Below are 20214 nucleotides of genomic sequence, written 5' to 3' on the forward strand. Positions count from 1 at the left end.
TCTCTTACTTAACCCTTCTCTCCTCCCAGTGGCTTCCTAGTGAATTTTGAATTAAAACCCCATGCCATGGGGCGCCTGGGTAGCTTAGTCGGTTAAGCGTCCAACTTTTGCTTAGGTCGTGATCTCACGGTTCGTGGGTTCGAGCCCCATGTCGGGCTCTGTGCTGACAGCTAGCTCAGAGCCTGGATCCTGTTTCAGAGTCTGTGACTCCCTCTCTCTCTGACCCTCCCCTGCTCACGCTGTCTCTCTCTCTCCTAGAAATAAATAAAAAACATTAAAAAAAAAAAAAAAAAACCATGCCTTACCATGATCACATGGTCAGAAGACCAGGATCCAGCAGGTGCCACAATGATCCCAGCCTAGCAAGCTCACTTCTGCGCCCTATTGCCCGCCAGGTTCACTGCTGCCCCAGTGGTGTTCTTCTCCCTGGAATGTTCTTCCCCAGATCTTTAAACAGCCACTGCCTTCTCAGCATTCAGAGGCCAGCTCAGGAATAACTCTGCTGACCACCCACATCCATTCACTCAACCACTCAAAATTCCATTACTTTGTTTCATTTCCCCATGGCATTAGCACTATCTGAAAGTGTCTTGCTGTTACCATTGCATAACAGCCTCCCGAAGCTCAGGGGCTTAAAACAAAAATTTATTAGTTCCATTGGGCAGTTCTTGATTGCACTGAAGTGAAATAGCACCCGGGGCTGGAGTCATCCAGAGGCTTTTTGGAGCTGGATGTCCAAGACTCTTCCCTCCCGTGTCTGGTGCTCCTCTGGGTGGCCTCTCTCTCCAGCAGAGTAACTTGGACTTCCTGCATGACAGCTGAAGCCTCCAAGAGGAAAAAAAAAAAAAAGGAATGGCTGGTCTTCTTATATAGGCTAGGGTTGGAATTGGCACCTCTCATTCTGCCATAGTCAGGTGGTCAAAGCAGTCATAGGCCAGCCAAGGTTCAAGGGAATTGGGGAATAAATTCTACCTCTTAAAGGAGAAGTGACATGTATGTAGAAGGAGAGAAGGAATTGATGGAAGCCATCTTTGGAGATAAGCTATCACATCTATTTGTTTACTTGTTAATTATCTATTTGCTCCCATTAGGCTATAATCTCCAACGGGGAGACCTTGCTTATCTTGTTAATGACTCCATGTCCAGCAGTGAAAACAATGCCCAGCACACACTAGGTGCTCAGTAAATAAAGAAAGCACTCAATAAATGTTTGGGAACCTTAAATGGGCTGCACTACACTTCTCCAGATTGGTCTTGCCAGGTTTGCTGATGCTAAGCATACTGATGCCTCGCCAGATAAGAGAAACCCTACCATTTATAAAGTATTTCATTTCCTCTGCAAACAAAAAAAACTTGCCCTGAACACAAAATCCCGAAATAGATTTGGCAGGTTTTCTAAATGGAAAATATTTCTTGTATCACCAGAAATTATTTTCCCACAGCTTGTGCTACATCAAAATACTGAAATTGACTGAAAATACCCCATTTCTTAATCTTGGTGTGGACTAGAAACAATGTTTTCTTGTTTGGTAGTAAAACAAACAGAAATAATTCCTGATGTTGGAACTCCCCCAGCTATCCCCAAACCAAAAATGCCATTTCAAGGTATAATTTTTAAAAATGGGAGCGCCTGGGTGGCGCTCAGTCGGTTAAGCATCTGACTTCAGCCTGGGTCACAATCTCACGGTTTGTGGGTTCGAGCCCCGCATCGGGCTCTGTGCTGACAGCTAGCTCAGAGCCTGGAGCCTGCTTCAGATTCTGTGTTTCCCATTATCTCTGCCCTTCCTGCACTCACACTGTCTCCTCTCTCAAAAATAAACATTAAAAAAAAAAAGTCTATTGAGAAACGTCATTAAAAGTTTGGTCATCAACAGGCTTTTGGTTGTAAAGCCGGCACTTGTTTATTTAAGTAATCACAGAGGACCAAGGGTAGAAAAAGTTCCTTCAAATCTCTTCTTTGTTGGTCTTTACTGGTGAGTTCTAGAAAATAATCCTGTGTTTAAACCTTTTTCTAAATCCCTTGTAAATTAGTAAGTGAGAAAGTATTCCTCTGAAGGATTTGGGTGATTTTTGAGGTTAAAAATAAGAGGGATTTAATTTTTGAAATTACATTTGCCGACTATCACTAATGACATTTCCTCTCATCTTTGTCTTACCTTTAGTTTTCCCAGATTTGCTCAAAGTGATCCCCTTGAGCATCCACATCAATGTCATTGTCTTCTCCATGATCCTGGTTGTTTTAACCATGGTGGGAACAGCCTTCTTCATGTATAACGCTTTTGGCAAGCCCTTTGAAACCCTTCACGGCCCACTAGGGTTGTATCTTTTGAGCTTCATTTCAGGTGGGTACAAAATTCTACTTCGGAAGACAAATGTTCTTGCCAGTGTGTCAAAAGACAGGTCTACCTAAATGTAAAGTTATAGTTCATATAGATGGATGTCCACTGTAGTGTTATATATATGATCACGAAAGTAGAGAAAAATATAATGATCCAACGATAGGAAACTCGAGATACACGTTCTGATACTCTGTATGAATAAATGGTGGTGACATTAAATTATATTTTGAAGATGTAATCAAAAGGATGCATGCTTTGTATCAAAAAGTTAAGTGAATAAAACAGTGTATGAGTTTATAAATATATATATACATATAGACTATATGTGTATATATATATAAGTATGTATATTGTATATATACTCTCTCAAGCCTCCATATAGATACACAGAAAGAGAGAGAGAGAGAGAGACCATTATATCTGTAGTAGTTACTTCTGAGCAGGGAAATGATGTGTGATTTTTCACTTTTTCTCATATTGTTTAATGTTTCCAAATATTCAATAGTGTGTTTTTATTTATTCATAATCAGAAAAATAGGGGCACCTGGGTGGCTCAGTTGGTTAAGCCTCTCTTGATCTCAGCTCGGGTCTTGATCTTAGGTCATAATCAGAAAATTAAATAAAAATCATGCAAAGAAAGTGAAGGGCCAGTGTTCTGCCCACATGAGCTGTAAAATTCAAGCCCATAGGTTCTTTGTGTAGCCTAATGATTTGTGCATCTGGGAAAAAAATAAAGTCTAAACTCAGCCATCCGTTCATCAATAAACATGTCCTACTCAGTAACTGAGCTGGTGGAAAAGAGTACAAATCCCAGGTAGTGCCTCAGGATGCTTAGGATATAGTTACAAGGAGAAGAGAAAGTGAGCAAATAAAAAATGTATACATAACTCATGCGTAGCCTTTTTTCTATAGGACGCCTCTCATTCCACCCCACTTCAGACTTGCAAAAAGACTTGGTACTTTGTCATAGTCCCAGGAAGCATCCATAGTTCTGTTAATGATTCCACAGAGAGATGAGAGAGGTTACAACTCACACCAGCAAACGGTGGATTGAAAATCCCTGCTAGAGAGGCACCTGAGTGGCTCAGCTGATTAGGCATTGACTCTTGATTTTGGCTCAGGTCACGATCTCAAGGTTTGTGAATTCTAGCCCCGTGTTGGTGTCTGTGCTGACAGTGCAGAGCCTGCTTAAGATTCTTTGTCTCCCTCTCTCTCTACTCATGTTCTCTCTCTCTGTCTCTCTCTCTCTCAAAAATAAATAAATAAACATTTAAAAAAAGGAAAGAAAGAAAATCCCCATTAGACTGTTTCCTTCTCTTCTGATTGTTGCCCTTCAACTGCCACCAGGGCCCTTCTTTGTCTGGACACTGCCCCCTCCCCTAGCACAAATCAACTCCAGCCACAAACTTGCAAAGCTCCCTCTCTGTAAAACAGAGCCTTGTGCTTAACAGGGGCCCGCTCACCTGGCAACACCCTCCAGGCTCCTTCCATTAGTACTTGAGCGCACTTCTCGGAGTCTTGCCTCATTCACATCTTGCTAATCAAATAAGTCACTTAACCAAAGCAGTTCTCTCTCTTGTGGGGGTTCCGCTAAGATTTTGCCCATGTCTTTCACAAGCACAACACAGTTCTAAACTGTGCGGGAAGAACGATCCTATGAGGCCAGAGTCAAAGTCTTTCTCATCTTGGTATCTCCAGCAAGGGCATCCGGCGTGAGGCTCTGCGCACAGTAAACATTTCAATACGTGCCTGTGGATCTGAAAAATTGAACCCAGAAGGGGGTGTTAGCTGGGGCACTTAGTACAGGTTAGAGAAGTCAGAATTCAAACGGATGGGATTAGCAGAGCAGGCCCACAGAGGCAGAGGGAAAGGGCCGCAGAGAGATGGGATGAGATACGTAAAGGAAGGCTGAGGGCCTCGAGATCAGGGCAGAGGAGCAAGAACACAGGTACAGGGTGTGGACAGAGTGATTTAATCTCACAGGTCCAGGTGAGAAGTGGATGCTGGCATTAACTCTCTGCTCCCCCAACAAAACAAACGGAGCTGGTAGACCTGGGTGGCGTGCTATTTTAGCAAAGGCCATTAAATCAATCAGAGGCTAGCCAGGAAACAGAACACACACTGTTTTCCCGGAGGGAATATAAAGCTCAACAGTGGTTCTTAACGTGAGGTCCCCAGACCGGGAGGCTTTGCCTCACCTGGGAACGTGATAGAAAAGCAAATTCTCAGGCCCCATCCCAGGCCTGCTCCTGCATCAGAAACTCTGGAGGGGGAGGGGGGGCCCAAGAATGAGTTCAACAAGCCTCTCCCGTGATTTGGATGCAAGCTCTTGAGGACCAGGGCGGTCAGGACTGATTGAACAGGTGTTAGAGGACCGGCCGCACAGAAAGGAGACCCTGGGGTAACTCCGAGACGGCGTGCTCAGACAGCAGCTGCCATTTCCAGGGCTTAACGATTTGAAGGAACAGTCTGGAGTTACCAGAACCTGGAGGCTTGAGAGAGGCTGGGGCGCTTGGTCTCAGACCTTTGAGGAGATGACAGTGTCGCATAACACCTGCAGCCGCTCTGGGAGGGTAGAGGGGGCTGGGAAGTCCCCAAGTGCTCCGGCCCGCTCATGTCCCCTCTCCACAGCTGTCTACTGACAGAGCATCACAGAAAGCAGCTGACAAGGCAGACTAGAGACGGGGGAGTCTTGACCCAGCATCACAAAGCAGAGAAAAAACGAGCTGGTTCGAAGCCGAGATACAACAGCTTATTAACTGGCACAGCCATCTTGCACTCCAGCCTCTGAATGAAATTCAGAAGAGCAGCCCATTTGGAAGACAAATTATTTGACAGTTCTAACGGACGACCAAACTAACGGTATTTGAAAAGCAAGATGACTCAGAGAATGCAGAATTTAATCCAAGTCCCAGATCTTATCTCAGCCCTTGGCCAAATCTAATGCGAAGCAAACCTGAGCAGAGAAATATATGCGGGAACACACAGACCCTGCGCTTACATTGTACCTTATTTATCTTTGAACTTGTTGCAAAAGCAGGCCCTCAATAAGGGTTTGTGGATGAGGGAAGGAAGAGACAGGGAGAAAGGAAAAGAAGGAGCTAGCTTCAGATCTGTCTCGCAGAAGGTAAAGGACTAGTGTTTGCACGTCGTCTCCTTTTTAAAAGCCCCAAATCCTTATGTTTCAATACCAAAAATTTCAATCACTTTTTTAAAAAAATATTTTTATTTATTTCTAGGAGAGAGAGAGACAGCGTGAGCAGGGGAGGGTCAGAGAGAGAGGGAGATACAGACTCCGAAATAGGCTCCAGGCTCCGAGCTGGCAGTCAGCACAGAGCCCGACGCGGGGCTCGAACCCACAAACCGCGAGATCATGACCTAAGCGAAAGTCGGACGTTTAACCGACTAAGCCACCCAGGCGCCCCTCAATCACTTTTTAAAAACTGCATGACAACAAAACGTGTCGGGGTCAAATGGACGGATGATTTGTGACCTTTGGGGGTAAACAGATCACTCTTGAAAAACAGACTCCCTCCTTTGGCTTCAGTGTACATACAGTAACCAGAAGCCCCTGGAGTTTTGGAAATGTTTATCTGAAGTTGCAATGTTCATGAAGATCCCAGCTCTAAACCCTCATCGTGGAAGGATGGGGATGACGGTCTTATCAACAAACACGGTAACTATGAGCCAACAGATAAACACACAAAGAGGGGACAGCATTAGGAAGTCATTTTGTTCCCGTGTGAGTCGCACTCCATTAAAAGCCCCTCTACTGGCTGCCGTGGGGGATGTGGGGAGGGGCAGCTCTTTTCCACTGAGTCTCCCCCCTTGTTTCTCTGCCTAGGCGGCCTTCCTCACAGCAGAGAAAATTCCTTCCTTCTTGGACCTCCTTTCTCTTCTTCTCCTACTCACCTCTGGGCTCTCCAAGACTCCCCCTTTCCTTGTACTGATATCGTTTGGACCTGTCTATTCCCTTGCTGGATGGGGACCCAAGGCTTGGCATCCTGAGGTATGAAGATGGGGGAGAAGGTAAAGGGAAGAGGCCTTCCTTCCACACTGCCGGAGTAGCAGCGCTATGAGCCTCTCCTTATGTGTCCCAGTGCACATGCCAGACCCTAGGCACAGAGAAGGAAAGGGAACACACCTTTGGATTAGGCCACCAAAGGTTTCAGCCCCCAGAGCTTGCTCATGCTATGGCCTCATAGCCTGTTGCCCTCCGGGACCAGACACTCCTTCTACTACTTACGGCTTCCAGTTTGGTTCATCATATTCCTCAGCCCTCTTCATGTAGCATCTCTGTCCACCATCACTGTTCATGAAGCACAGGCAACTCTGTTCACTCTCTCTTTCTCATCCTGTCAGTTACAAAATTTTTTTTAAATGTTTTATTTATTTCTGAGAGAGAGAGAGAAAGACAGCATGAACAGGGAAGGGTCAGAGAGAGAGGGAGGTACAGAATCTAGAATAGGCTCCAGGCTCCGAGCTAGCCATCAGCACAGAGCCAGACACGGGGCTCGAACCCAAACCGTGAGATCATGATCTGAGCCGAAGTTGGACGCTTAACCGACTGAGCCACCCAGGCACCCCACATCCTGTCAGTTATAAAATAGAATTGAGAAATCATTTGCCAAGTTAGGATTTTAGTAATACCTTTATGGGCTGCTTTAGTTCATTTCGGGCAGTGATTTTTTTTCGGACTATACATTAAGATCACTTGGAAAACTTCCTAAAAATGCTGATGCCAGACCCCATGCTACACTAATTAAATTGGGTTCTCTCTTGGCGGGGCCTGGGTACAGGTGTGTTTTCTGAAGCTCTGTCAGGTAATTCTAATGTGTCACCAGTGTTGAGAACCACTGATTTAGGTGCATGTATCCCCCTTACTCAACAAATGCTGGGAAGTGCCCACTATGTGCAGGCCATGATAATAAGGCACTGGTGATGCCACAACCAATCAGGGACACACAGTCCTGTAGCCTACAGTCTCTCGGGAGAGTCAAACAAAAGCATACATAAGCAATTAGAGGTGATGATCACTCCCATAAGGGTGACAGACATGCTGCTCTAATAGAGAACGGAAAGAAAGAGGGGATGAGGCTTTGATGCACTGGTCAGCAAGCAGTTCTAAGGATGCAATAGAGCTGAGGACCCCCAGAGACTCTCCCAAGGAGAGGAGAAAGCACACACAAAGACTCTAAGGAAAGAGGTCGGCTTGCTGTGGAAGCTGAAAGAAGGCCCAGGTGGCCTGGGGTAAGAGCAATGAGGGGGAAATGAGGAAAACAAAACAAAACAAAACACCAAAATTATTAAGAAGGCCTGTGATGTCAGTGAATGCCAGACCTCCAAAGCCAGCCATGGTAAATCTTTTAGAATTGATTCTACTTGCATTGAGAAACTTGTGAAAGATTTTAAGAACACATCAGATAGCTGATTTACCTGTTAAATGTCTGGTGAAAGACTAGGCCATATCGCCTTGGACATGGAGAGACATGAATGGATTCTAAAAACATTTTGAAAGTAGATCCGAAAGCAAAGCCTTTTGCCGGTGGCTTAAGCAAGCAGACCGTGGTGGCATTAACCAAGACGAATAAGACAAGGGGAGGAAGAGACTTAGAGTTTGGGGCAAGAAAGAAGTAGAAGGAGGAGCTTAACACTGGGAGACAATGTTCTATTTGGGGCATGTCAAGTGTGAGACCCTAGGAGGTATGTGAGCAGAGACGGCAAGTAGCCAGTGGGATATATGAGTCTGGAGCTCAGAGAAGAGGTCTAGACAAAAGACATAAATTTAGGAGTTGTCAGTATATAGATATTATTTAAAGCAATGGAAATGGATGAGATCATCTGGGGAGAGAATGTAGATAGAGAAAAATTGGCCTAGGACCAATCCCTGAAGAACACCGTCAGCTCATTTTTGGGTTGAGGCTGTAGGAGGAGGACCCAGCAAAGGGCACTGACTAGGTGTGGGCAGGGAGGAGGCAGGAAAGCCAGGAGGTGATGATGTCCCTGAGGCTAGAAGACAGGGGTGTTTCAAGAGTATTGCTGAACAGTGAGCTTTGTGAAAGCATAAACGGGAGAGTAGATGGGAGGGGAAGCAGAATGGGGAAAACAGAGTGGAAAGCACTTCCCTCCAAGTTTCTAATACAGTGGGAGAGAGAGAGATGTAGACAAATTAGGGAGGTAGAGAAAGAGAGGGCGCTAAAGAAGCGGCAGCTGGGCATAGAAGCGACTGGGTCCACGGTTTCACACTGGAGCCCTGATGTAGGAGGGTCTGTCTTTCTGTATTGCATTCTAGAAGTTTCCCAGTTGATGGTAGAGTCCCAGATCTGTATGGAGAAGAGAGAAGGCCAGGTAGAAGACTTGCCATGGATCAACGGTAGAACATTCTAGGTAGTTCAGTGAATACTCTCTGAAGGTGATATGAAAGGTATTGGCTCAGGCCTTTTGGAGGTGGTGAAAACCTCCAAAATGTGGACTTATTGCAAATTGTATTCATTACGTCTTCTCTTACACATAGCATCATGTTAGGAGTTCTACCAAGCAGGGCAAACAAACACAATGCCTGCCTGCCTTTAAAAAGGGGAGGTTCCTGATACGGGCCTAATTAATTATGATAATTACAACTATGGCATGGACCATAAATAAGCACAGGCACACATGAAATACACAGACAGGAAAATAAAGAGCAGTACAAAAATAGAAGACAGCTTACATGACATATCAGTTTCAGTACTCATCATATCCTGGCCTCTGTAATATGTCTAGGACGTGTTATTCTGCAACTGTGGTCAGAAACTATCTGGGTCTTGTTTCCATGTCAGTCCTTGTGGAGGAGCTGTGATCCAAAGTCTGAGGAGATCAGGGATGTCCAGGCATCAAAGCCATTGAGCCCGAGGAAGGACAGGATTGGTGGTAGGAAAAGTCAGCCACAACAATATTCTATCAATTTCTCAGCACAGACTTTAGGAAGGAGGCCACAGAAGGAAGTCGTATTCGCTAGCCCATGATGGCAAAGGACCAGGGATTCTGTTTTGATGTGCCGGAGGCAGCAGGGCAGTGACAGGATTGCACTCCAGTTCACTCGTGTCGAGGGTGCCAGGAAAGGACGGCTCAGCTCACTTTGCCCTGTACCCGGCCATGACCTTGTGCAAGGAGATGCTCAATCTTGTTCTATTACAATTGCAAATAGACTCCCAGCCTATTCAGAACGCGCACACGTGTCTTCCTTTCTGTTTGTTTTAGAGTCAAGGCGCAAGTGCTTGCTGTGACCTCTAAAGCACCACTTGATATGCCCACCCCGGGACCCCCGGCCCCTGCCCCCACACACGGCTCACCTCTTACTCCTCTCTGCATGGTTTTCTGCCTTCCTCTGCCCAAACCACCTGGGTCTTCCGCATATGCTGTTCCCTTACCCCAAAATGCTCTTCCCCTCACTCATCTACTTTCTCTTTCCTTGACTTCCTTCAAGAGTCATTAAAACATCATCTTTTCCCTGAGGTCTCCCTGGCCACCCCCTTCTGCTTTATTTTATTCCCCTTAGTGCATATCACACTCTGAGAAGTGACAGAAGGCCTCTCTTATCTTGTTATTGCCTCTCCTCCACCATCTCCACTGCTGACAGCTCCACGAAGACAGAGATTTCTGTTGGCTCATCCAGGGCTGTATCTACAGCGCCCAGAACACTGCAGTAGGCACCCAATAAATATTTGTTGAATAAATGAATATAGCAGAAGGAGCTCTACGTATTTTGTGAAACAAAGGATATTCTCCTTTTCTGAAAGTCAATTCAAATTAGAGGACGATTGTGTTTTTAGCTCATTTCTTCTTTGCACAAATCACCACTTTCACTCACATGACATTAGTAAAACTGAAGTCCGATGTGGGCTCTCCAGCTCTCCAGTACAGAAGATGAAGAGAAAAAGCTAAACCTAACTGGTGGTGTTCTTTCATCCACACCTGCTCCTTGGAAACACGTAACCAACTTTCTCCCCATCAAGACCTCAAATTCTACTCTTAGGTATTAACTTGCTTTACTTGTCCCTCTGTCCCTTTTCTAGATGGCAGCCATTGGTCTCTACAGCAGGGTGAAGCCAGAACCACTTTCATTTGCAGAAGGAATTATTGCTGGAGACCTCACCTTTGATAACCGGCCTCTACTGAGATTGCATAATTTCACAGAAAATTAGTACCTACATCTGCAAAGCTCTGGTTTTCCCACCTCCCATTTATCATCTTCCAAGACTCCTTAAAGAAGGAAATTATCAATTTATCATTCTGTAGAGGAAATGGAATGCCTCTAATATTTGTCATCTGTAGGAGAGTTTAAAGATGACATGCTAGCTTTCTGGAAATGTTGGCCATTACTTTAAATGGAATTGAAATTCTATTATTTCCCACAATACAATCTTTGTGATAATAGGGGAATGTATCAGAGCTTTTTTTCACCTTTGAGGACACATTTCCCCTGAAGCCCACAGTACCCTGAACTCCCACAGATCCTGGCAGGCTGGTCTCACCCCTCAAGGCATAGTCACCCTCAGGATCAGCCAGGGACAAAGAGGCAGCTTTCTTGTGGGCTGTGACCTTTGTTTCCTATATTGTAAGGACTGGAGGCGAGAGGCGTCCAGTTGTGCAGTCCCAGACAGCTGCCAGAGGACAGTCCTGAGTGTGCAGTGTCTAGCACATTACAAACGTTTGTTAATTGACTGGTAATTCATTGTGTGACAGCTCTATAACTCAGCTCTCCTTTTCAGTCAGGGATTAACTCCGTAATCAGTCATTAAAGGGAGAAAAAAACATTACAGTACCAGCCAGATGGCGGGGCAATCAAACACATAAAGGAGAATGGCTGGTCTTTGAGTAAGACGCTTGACAGCAAAACATGGGTCTTGTGCCGGGTTAGGTTCCAAATTCTAGCTGGAGCAGGTCTTGGCAGGCTTTCCTATGTCTAGTGGACTCTAACCTTTCTTGTGAGCAGGAGCGGTGTTGGCCAGACAGAGAAACACGTGAGGCCTCTGTTCAAATGGCCCCAGCTGAGTTTGGACCCCTGGTGTACGCAGATACAGCTGGGGAAAGGAAGAAGGAAGCGTACGGGCCTGATCCTAACATTTGTGAGGCCTTATGCAAGACTATTAATGAAAGTCCACATACTGCTTATCTAGTCATGTAAAAGTCATAAGCTAATAAGCTCTTCAATGAGACTCGTTCTATCCTTCTGCCTTGACACACATCTCTCCATAAGGGCCCGGAAGACTAGATTCAGATTTAGAATTCTGGACCTGAATGTGGTGACAGAGAAGAGCTGGCCCCTGTCTCTTCGCTTCCCTCCTCTTGCTTAGTTCTGTCCACACTGTAAAGGGCCCCAAGTGTACACTCTATTGTGTATCCGAGCTTTGACTACGCCCTCAAAATAGCTGTTCCTTGGCCATCATCAGGCCTCAGGGCTGGGCAGCACCAGCCACAAAGTCTGCCCCTAGGGGGACTGATCCAAGGAAGATAGATACCCATGCAGCCCTGGAAATGCACTCAGGGCCGTGTGGGAAGGGAATTCCCATGTCCCAGCAATACAGGCTAGAATGAGGGTCAGGGACTCAAGGTGGGCTCATTCCATTGACCCTCACCACAGGGTGAGGAAAGGTTTTTCTAGAAGAGAGAGAGTAGCACCATCTAAATGTGGGAATCATAGCAGGAGGCCCCTTGCTGGGGACTAAGGGCCATATTGGAAAAGTACTAAGCCCTATTCCCACCATCACCCTCATCCCTTACACTCCTCTCCCCCTCTGCCTGGCATCCAGGCTACAAAGAGAAGATATGTTTCATGTGTATCTTTCGGTCCATAAGTTGTAGTTATCCTTGGTCCCATATCCTTTTAGAGCCATGGACAGAGCGAAGCAAAGATATCCTAATATCACAGTGAGCTGTTTCCCTTCACATCTCTTCACAGTTACCGGGTTGCCAGAAATTCAAGCGAGCTTATTGTGCTCCGACTCTGAAATGACAAAGTCGACCTCATGGTCAACTCCAGAATCCAGAACAGAATCTCAGAGCATCCTCTCAACTACTGGACCGTGCGCTCTGTTTTGGGAGCTTGCACACTTGGATGATTAGCTGTGGCGAAAGGCTGTGAGTCTTAAGAAACCCCAAGCAACCTTTACTTCAGGAATTTGAAATGCAGTCTCACTATGATGCTGTCTCCTTAACAAAGTAGTACCTTTAAAATATTTAACAACTCGAAAAGGAAACCTAGCTCGAATTTTCCTTTCAAGCACTAAAGAAATACAGTGTTTCGCTTCTGCCTGAAATTCACCATCTCCTCAGACAAAGAAGGTTCTTCTGGTAAAAGCAATGGCATTTTCTCCACAATTTTCAAATAAAAGATAAAGAGAAAACAGCATTGCGGGCTTTTTGTTGGATCTAACAAGAAAGGAATAATACGATTTTGCCAGGGGAGAGCTCTGGTTTTAAGCTCAGAATACAAAAATAGGCTGACAAATTTTACAAAGGAATGTTCTCAACTACTGCTCTGAGCCTGGTGAGAAGTGAAGTTTCAAGAAAACTGTATCACTTGATTATTTGGGGGTATATTATGATGATCAAGCTGATGGATCAGTCCTATGTGAAATTCTAAAATGAAAGAAATGGGGTATTTCCTTCCCTGCTCACCCCACCCTTCACCTCTTACCCCCACACGATTCCAGCTCTACCTCTATCCCAATGCAAACTGACCTTTGAGAAAGAAATGGGGACCATCATCTGTATTAGAGCTCCTCATGTCCACACTGCTGTCCCCACACTGGTCCAGCCTCCCTTTGCTCAGCTAACTTTTCCTATAGTACTTCCACGGAACCTTCCATGGTGCTGCCCACCCTCTCAGTAATAGCCACCTGTACCGCCCTTGCAATTACACTCGCTGCAAATCATTTATAATTGTCTTGTCTGTGTTCCCTGCCTGATTCTGTTCTCTGTGAGAGCAGAAACCATACGTATTTTCTTTAATGTTTAAACATCCATCCCTGTGCTTGGCACATAACAATTCAAATGGAATAAATGAGTGAGTGAATTAATGAATGGGAACTTAAGCCACTATACTGCTGCTCCCAGGGTATCTGAATAAACTGTAAGTGAAGAGTAAAAAGCACTTTTCCCTCCTAAAGGAGTCATAAACCTAATGGGAGAATATTTGGAGGAACAAGACCCTGTAGTGCATTCTTTTGGGTGGCCTACCTAATACAGTCAGGGTTTTTTTTGGTGTGTGGTGGGGTGGGGGTGGGGGATCAGGGATTATGGTAAGGACTTGCAAGATGAAAAGAATACATAAAAAGCATAAGAATAGCTACAGATTAGTAAGCATTTATGCGTCAGTTCTAATGTCAAGTGCTAATCGCACATCATCTCCATTATTCACATTTTGGAGATGAGAAAATTGAGACTTTGAGATTAACATGGCCTGATTTCACAGAGTAAGTGGAAGAAGCAGGGTCTGAATCCAAATCGGTTTGACCTAAGTTAGAAGACCATCTCAGTGAGTCTCCTATTAACTAGAACCCCACTGTGGTGGCCTGGGACGCAGCACTAGCTGTGGAAGCCCTTGGCATCCTTGCTCTCCGCTGTGCTCGTGGTCTCGCCACCTGCTTCTGCCCTCTGTGCCCCCCAGCCCTCTGGGCATCTCCCCTTCTCCATCTTCAGGGAGAGGACCTATCACAGCTTCCAGGCACCACTCAGTCCTATCCTGCAGGGAGATTACCCCACACCACAGCTGCACCATTAAGGTTAGATCAGACCACCAATGAGTGGTCCATGAGAGGAAAGTAATAACAGTGGATGAAACCAAATAGATATTTATTTTTCTTTCACATAAAAACCTAGAGGTAGAGGTCTAGGGTTGGACTGGTAGCTCCAGGTGACTGGAATCCAGATTCCTCCTTTCTCATTTTCATATAGTACATGGCTTCCATTTCTGAGGCCACCTGTTCCAAAATGTCTGCTGGAGCTCCAGCCATTGCATCCATAGTTCAGGTACAGGAAGGAGGAAGGGGAGAAAGGAAGGGCAACTCTCTGATACATGCATACTTCAAGGTAACTTTCATGCCACCACCCAGCCCCCCAAAACCAAACAGTGAGGCCTTTGTATTCAAGGCAGCCACACACCCACTTAAACATCCCAAGTTTTGTTAGAAACAAGGAGAACAGATACTGTCTACCTCAGTGCCTTATCTATGGCTCCCTTTGCTCAGGGATTCCTCTGGGCAGCAGTGGCCAGGTGGCAGCTGGAGGAAAGGGGAGTCCTTCTGAAAGAAAGGTCATGGAACCCTTCTGAAGGAAGCCCTAAGCCCTTTCATGAGGGGGCTGCATGACTGGAATTATTCCTGCACAGTCTGTGAAGCACAGAGAAATCTGTTCTCTTAACGTCACATCACAGCAGAGGCTGCTTTGTAGCTGGATTCCACTATTGTGCTTTTAAGGTGCCCCATCAGCCACTCAGCCCGCTCATCGCACAGAGAGGAACATCTCCCCGTGTCCGTGACGTCAGCTAGATTCTACCCTCCCCATCTCCACCAAGTATTCGCTCACAGACATAACTTGGGCCCCACCACCATCAGTTGGAGAATCAGGCTCATGATTAGGAATTTGAAATGCTCCATTCTGGCAGAAGGATGCACATGAGGGCGATGGTAAAGGCTTTCTATGGTTTGCACACTGACCCTCTTCCCTGCCCCTTGCACTCCAGAAATATTTGTGACAACGCATTGTTTGTTCCTTCTGTCGCAGGTTCCTGTGGCTGCCTTGTCATGATACTGTTTGCCTCGGAAGTGAAAATCCACCACCTCTCAGAAAAAATTGCAAATTATAAAGAAGGGACTTACGCCTACAAAACGCAAAGTGAAAAATACACCGCTTCGTTCTGGGTTGTTTTCATCTGCTTTTTTGTTCATTTTCTGAATGGGCTCCTAATACGACTTGCTGGATTTCAGTTTCCCTTTGCAAAACCTAAAGCCACGGAGACGACTAATGTTGCTGCAGATCTAATGTACTGAAAGGCACCTATTGCTGTGATCTTCCAGCAGGGAAGTAGACTTGCTGTCAGGGAGTAGACTTGCTCTGGTCACTTGGAAATGGTCCATTTTGCCCATCCTTGTAGAGATACCAACGAAAGCACCCAAGTCCTCCCTGGCAATGTTTACAAATGATGTATTAAGGCTAGAGGCTGGAAAGTAAGGGGAGCAGAAGGAAGGTTTTGGAAGGTGGTTTTACCTGATGGGAATGGAGTACTTAAAGCTGTTGACTAGAATGGACAAATTGTTACCCTATCTACGCATCAGAGTGTAAAATGCCTGCTCCACCAGGAAGGAATGAAAAGGCATGGGGAATGTGTTTTAATACAAACAAAAACTATTTCTGATACATCCACACATTTGTTGCCAGAGATACCAGGAAACAGAGCTGGAATCGCTTTCCTAAAATGAGCACATTTAGTGAGCATTGATAAAAAGTATCAACACACTTTTTTTTTTTAAGTTCGTTTAAAGCACAGTCTTATTATCCGTGCCTGTTGGTCAAAATTTGCAAACCTCTAAATGAAAAAAAAAAAAAAAAAGGAAACACAGTACTTTAAACAGACATAATTGCTGGGACCACTGAGGAATCATGAAAAATGATTCTTCTTCATAAATTTAATGCAAAATGACTCACTGGGGCTGTTGTTTCTAACTTTAGTGTCTTTAAGCACTAATTCCCACTTATGAAAATTACATTACCTTCTGGGATTATGATGGTATCACTGCATCTTGGTTTTTGGTCTGGCTCTCACAAAGCATGACCCAAGTCCATTTTCTTTTTCCTGAATTACTCATGACATTGACCTGTAGCTGACCAAAGACCACAAGTGAGCCCAGAACTGACCCTTCCTCTGTCCCCCATCTGCTGCTCTCAAGAAAGTGCTCATGAAGAAGCCGAGAATGACAGACAACACACCACTAGGCCCCTCGCCACCACTGCTGGGTACTTAGCCTCCATACAAGGGGATCTGAAAGTGCTCAGTAAAAAAAAAAACCTTTTTTTCTTTTTGAACAATATGAACTTTGGGAATTTTCTTCTCCATTTGAAACAAATGACTGCTTATATCCCTGATAAGTAGCTTGCTCTGATGGTGGTCTGTGGCCCACAGGCTGATGTCAGATCACACCTTTACTTTCCAGATGCCTGTCCTACACCTTCATTCAGGAAATACACCTGGAGAATTTCTAGAAGACCACAAGTCAGTCTACGATGAAAAGGTTGCTTATTTTAGCACGAGCCAGTGGAGCGCAGTGCTGGAAGTCTTCATGCAACAGTTAAACACAGAGGCCTCGGTAGCTGGGAGCGGGCAGGAAGGCCCAAGGACCTTCCCTGCGGCGGGTAATTGGCCTGAGATCGCGGAAGGCCAGACCCGCTCATTCTCATTTGACCTCTCTCTCTTCTTGGAGGTTTGAAAAACTTCTAACACCAAGCTTTCTTCAGGAAACAAGTCGCTGGTTGTTCTTGCTTCTGTTAAAAGCAAAAACTCGGAGCAGCAGCTGAAAATCTAATGAGAACCTTAATAGGCAAACTGACAATGGTCCCTGGGTGGGAAGTTGAGGCAGGGCTGCTGGTCCCTGCAAATTGTGCCACACACAAAAATAAAACAAGATACAATCTGGGCCCTCAGAAGAGTGCGCTTAGGTTGCATCCCTTTCTTCTCTCAAGATGAAATGTGTGGTCCCAGTGGCCTGTGACCCTTAGAAAAGGCATCTGGCCAGGACTCCCTTTTGTGGCTCTCTTTATGGGGATCAAAGGCGCCAAGAGTGATATTCAGGCTGTGTCCGACCTCCCTCCCCAGGCGGCAGCCAGCATCCGCACGTTCTCTCGGGGATGCGGGGCCCCCTGCTGGCCCTGGGGCTGCAAACACAGCTCCACGGTCTGTTGGTCGGTTTCCTTTCCACTTGTCTGCAACCGCCCTCGCCCTCGGCAGCTTGGAGAAGATCCATCCTCATCACGCGGGGGTTGGGGTGGGTAGGGGGATGGGCAAGAATGGTGAGGAGCTGTCAAAGCCGTGCCAAGTCGTTCGAGGTACACCCTGCAGTGAGCATGCAAGACGCGTTCACTGCCATAGGAGGAAGCAGACACGTGCAGACAGGGCCGGCTACAAAGAGAGGAGGGCGCCTCACTTCTGTGCACTGGACAGTCCACAGTGGTCTTTTGCTCCCATGGCTCCATTTGCTCCTTCACAAGTCACTTCACAAGCATTCAGGGCTGCTCAGTCTGGTTGGTGGATTACAGGTTACACAATCTTAGGGCGATTCCTCTCCTCTCCCTCTGCCTGTTTTTAGGGAGAGCCTGGTTGGGGGGAGGGAGGGTGGGTTCGCCCTGGCAGTATCAGCGTGCCTCAGCTTCAAGGGAAGCATGAGCTCCCATCAGAATGGATACCGGTCAGGACGATTTACTGATGGAAACCTGAACAAGAGCGGGAGGGAGAGACTCCGGGGCTGGAAAGCAGGGAGCTTTAACCTCTCTCTCAATTTTCCCCAACTTCTGCCCTTCCAGCGAGATCCAGTACAGGTGAAAGTGTGGTTGTTATAGAAATGCTTCTTCAAGACCAGTCCCAAGCCATCTGCCCTGTTCTTCTACTAACTCCCTTGCTGTCCCCCATCCTTCTATTTAGATGTTTGGAGCCTGCGCGCTGTCTGGGTGCTCGGTGTTTGATCTGGTGGCATCCCATTTCTCAACCCCTTCAACATGGCAGTCATTTCTGGCTCAGGGGTCATGGCTGGTCCAGCAGATAAGCCTCCTCCTCCAAGTGACAAGCGACAAAGCAATGCTGGTCAGTTTAGAGAAAGAGGTACCTGCTTCTTGAAACTAGAGAGAGAAAGACTGGGCAGGCATAGGGCCTTGGCTTCTAGGATGAAGTCCCCCTCAGGAAACACCTTCTTGCTCATAAAAATGCTACTGAGCATTTAATAAATTTATACTCGATTTACAGACTTTGTGACCACCCCCCCCCCCAACCTGCCACTCTCCCTTAGACAACCAGATACACCTCTAGTGTCACACCCAGAGCTGGGACTCACCGGCCTATTGGGAAAGGCTGAATGAGTCTGAGGCTGAACGGATGTCCCAAGCGAGAAATCTGCGGAGAGCGTTTCCTACAGCGCTTATGCAGCAGTATCCGACAGTGGTTGTAGAGACCCCGTGGGAATAGCTGTGTTGTGAAAACCACCCAACAATTAAAAGGCAAGTGTCTCAAAGGATTATGTTTCTTTGCCAGAATCTTAGTGTAAGGGGCTTCGATCTGCTCTGAAAGTGAACAGAAGGGTAGATGTGTCCTCCCGCTGTGGGCCATGGGTCTAATCCTGGAGGGCAGTGAGACCAGGGGGCTCCCACTAGCCTCTGTCCCCTCTGCCCTCCAGTTTGCGCTGTAAGCAGGTGTGCCAAGCGGAGGCCTGGGCCCTTCAAGTAATTTGAGCGCATGCCCTATAGGGACATGCAGTCTCGGTGCACATGGGCTGCTCACCCCGTGCTTGCCATGTCCCCGGGTTCCGATTTGTCACGGACTGTATCCATACAGAGAAGGGTATTGTATCGAATTCGCCGGTATGAATTCCAGGATGCCACAGCTCACTAATTTGCACTTAAATTGCTATCCTCCCATGTAGCCAAGTATAATGAAGGATGGTGTCTGTGAAACATACCAGGCCAGAAGCCCCTAGAGAAGCTGGCACGTACCCTTACTTCCCACCACACAGGTGCTCTCTGCGTCCTACTCCTTTGCTGTCACTCTTTCCCCCTGATTCTCCGTGGCAATCGAATGCTATGTGATCTCCACCACATTCTTCTTAGGCACACAACCGAACCACATTTCCCAGCCTATTTTGCAGCTGGGGTCAAGTAAGTGAGTCTGGACGGATGGGGTATAGGCTGAAGTGACTCATGCCGCTTTCAGTCCTGGCACTAAAGACCACCTTACACCATTCTCCAGCTCTGTCCTTGCCTGGTGCTGCAGCCTCGGGGGTCATAAGATCCAGGTGGCGAGCCTACGGAACAGAGGCAGGCTTTCAGGACCTGCACCGGCGTGTGACAAGGTCGGTACATGACCTTCCTGTAAAGCCACCGAGTTTGGGTGGTTATTCGTTGTTGCAGCACAGCTAATCTTGGCCAGGCCATCAAGGCCCTCTTTTCTTGCAAAGCTCTTCTGCTTCAAGCTGATGAAGCATTCTCCTGGCCTCTTGATTGGTAGCCCGAGCCAGGAGAACCTTCCACCACGACCATTGAGCTCTTGTCTGGCCACCGTCCTTCGTGAAGCTGTGACCCTGTGGCCGCATTACCCGCCACCAGCTGAAATGAAGACCTGAGAGTGAATTTTCTGCATAAATATCTAAAGAGGAAATGAACGCTTTGCTCATGCTGATATCTGTCAGGATTCTTTCCACACAACGATTAATAAACCCTTTTTCAATCATTCAAAACCATTTTATCTTGCATCTACAATGGATCTAGCTGTGTATAAGGCACGGAGGATTGTGGGGAGGAAATGTAAAAAGAATGAGAAAAAAACATGTAAAAAAATTCTTTGTTGAGAGGAGAGAAGAATATCCTTTGAGACTCTCTATCCTTATTTTGTTTTTAAACCTTCAAGTTATTATTAAAGACAGTTTTAAGTTTGTCAGTAAAAAAAAAACCCCGAAGTAACCCAATGATATTCCTTAACTACATTAATTACAAAAAAACCCAACAATTATCCTAGAGTTTCAATTTTCACAAAATGGTAAAGAACTGCGTACCTCATGAAAGAATGCCAGGGACACCTGGGTGGCTTAGTCGGTTAAGTGTTCAACTTTGGCTTGGGTCATGATCTCATGGTTTATGA

The 20214-nt window shown here is 46.2% G+C and overlaps 1 protein-coding gene across 1 annotated transcript in view; it reads left to right on the plus strand.

Moving 5' to 3' along the window:
• Positions 1-15370, plus strand: part of CLRN1 (clarin 1) — a 40832-nt gene extending 25462 nt beyond the window's left edge. Inside the window, exons 2-3 of the mRNA XM_039240994.1 lie at positions 2163-2342; positions 15105-15370. Of these exons, the coding sequence (XP_039096925.1) occupies positions 2163-2342; positions 15105-15370 (446 nt within the window). The remainder of the gene's footprint in view (positions 1-2162; positions 2343-15104) is intronic.
• The last annotated feature ends 4844 nt before the right edge of the window (positions 15371-20214 follow it).

Source organism: Hyaena hyaena, unplaced genomic scaffold, assembly GCF_003009895.1.
Source record: "Hyaena hyaena isolate Hyena2069 unplaced genomic scaffold, ASM300989v1 scaffold_186, whole genome shotgun sequence".
Classification (NCBI taxonomy): domain Eukaryota; kingdom Metazoa; phylum Chordata; class Mammalia; order Carnivora; family Hyaenidae; genus Hyaena; species Hyaena hyaena.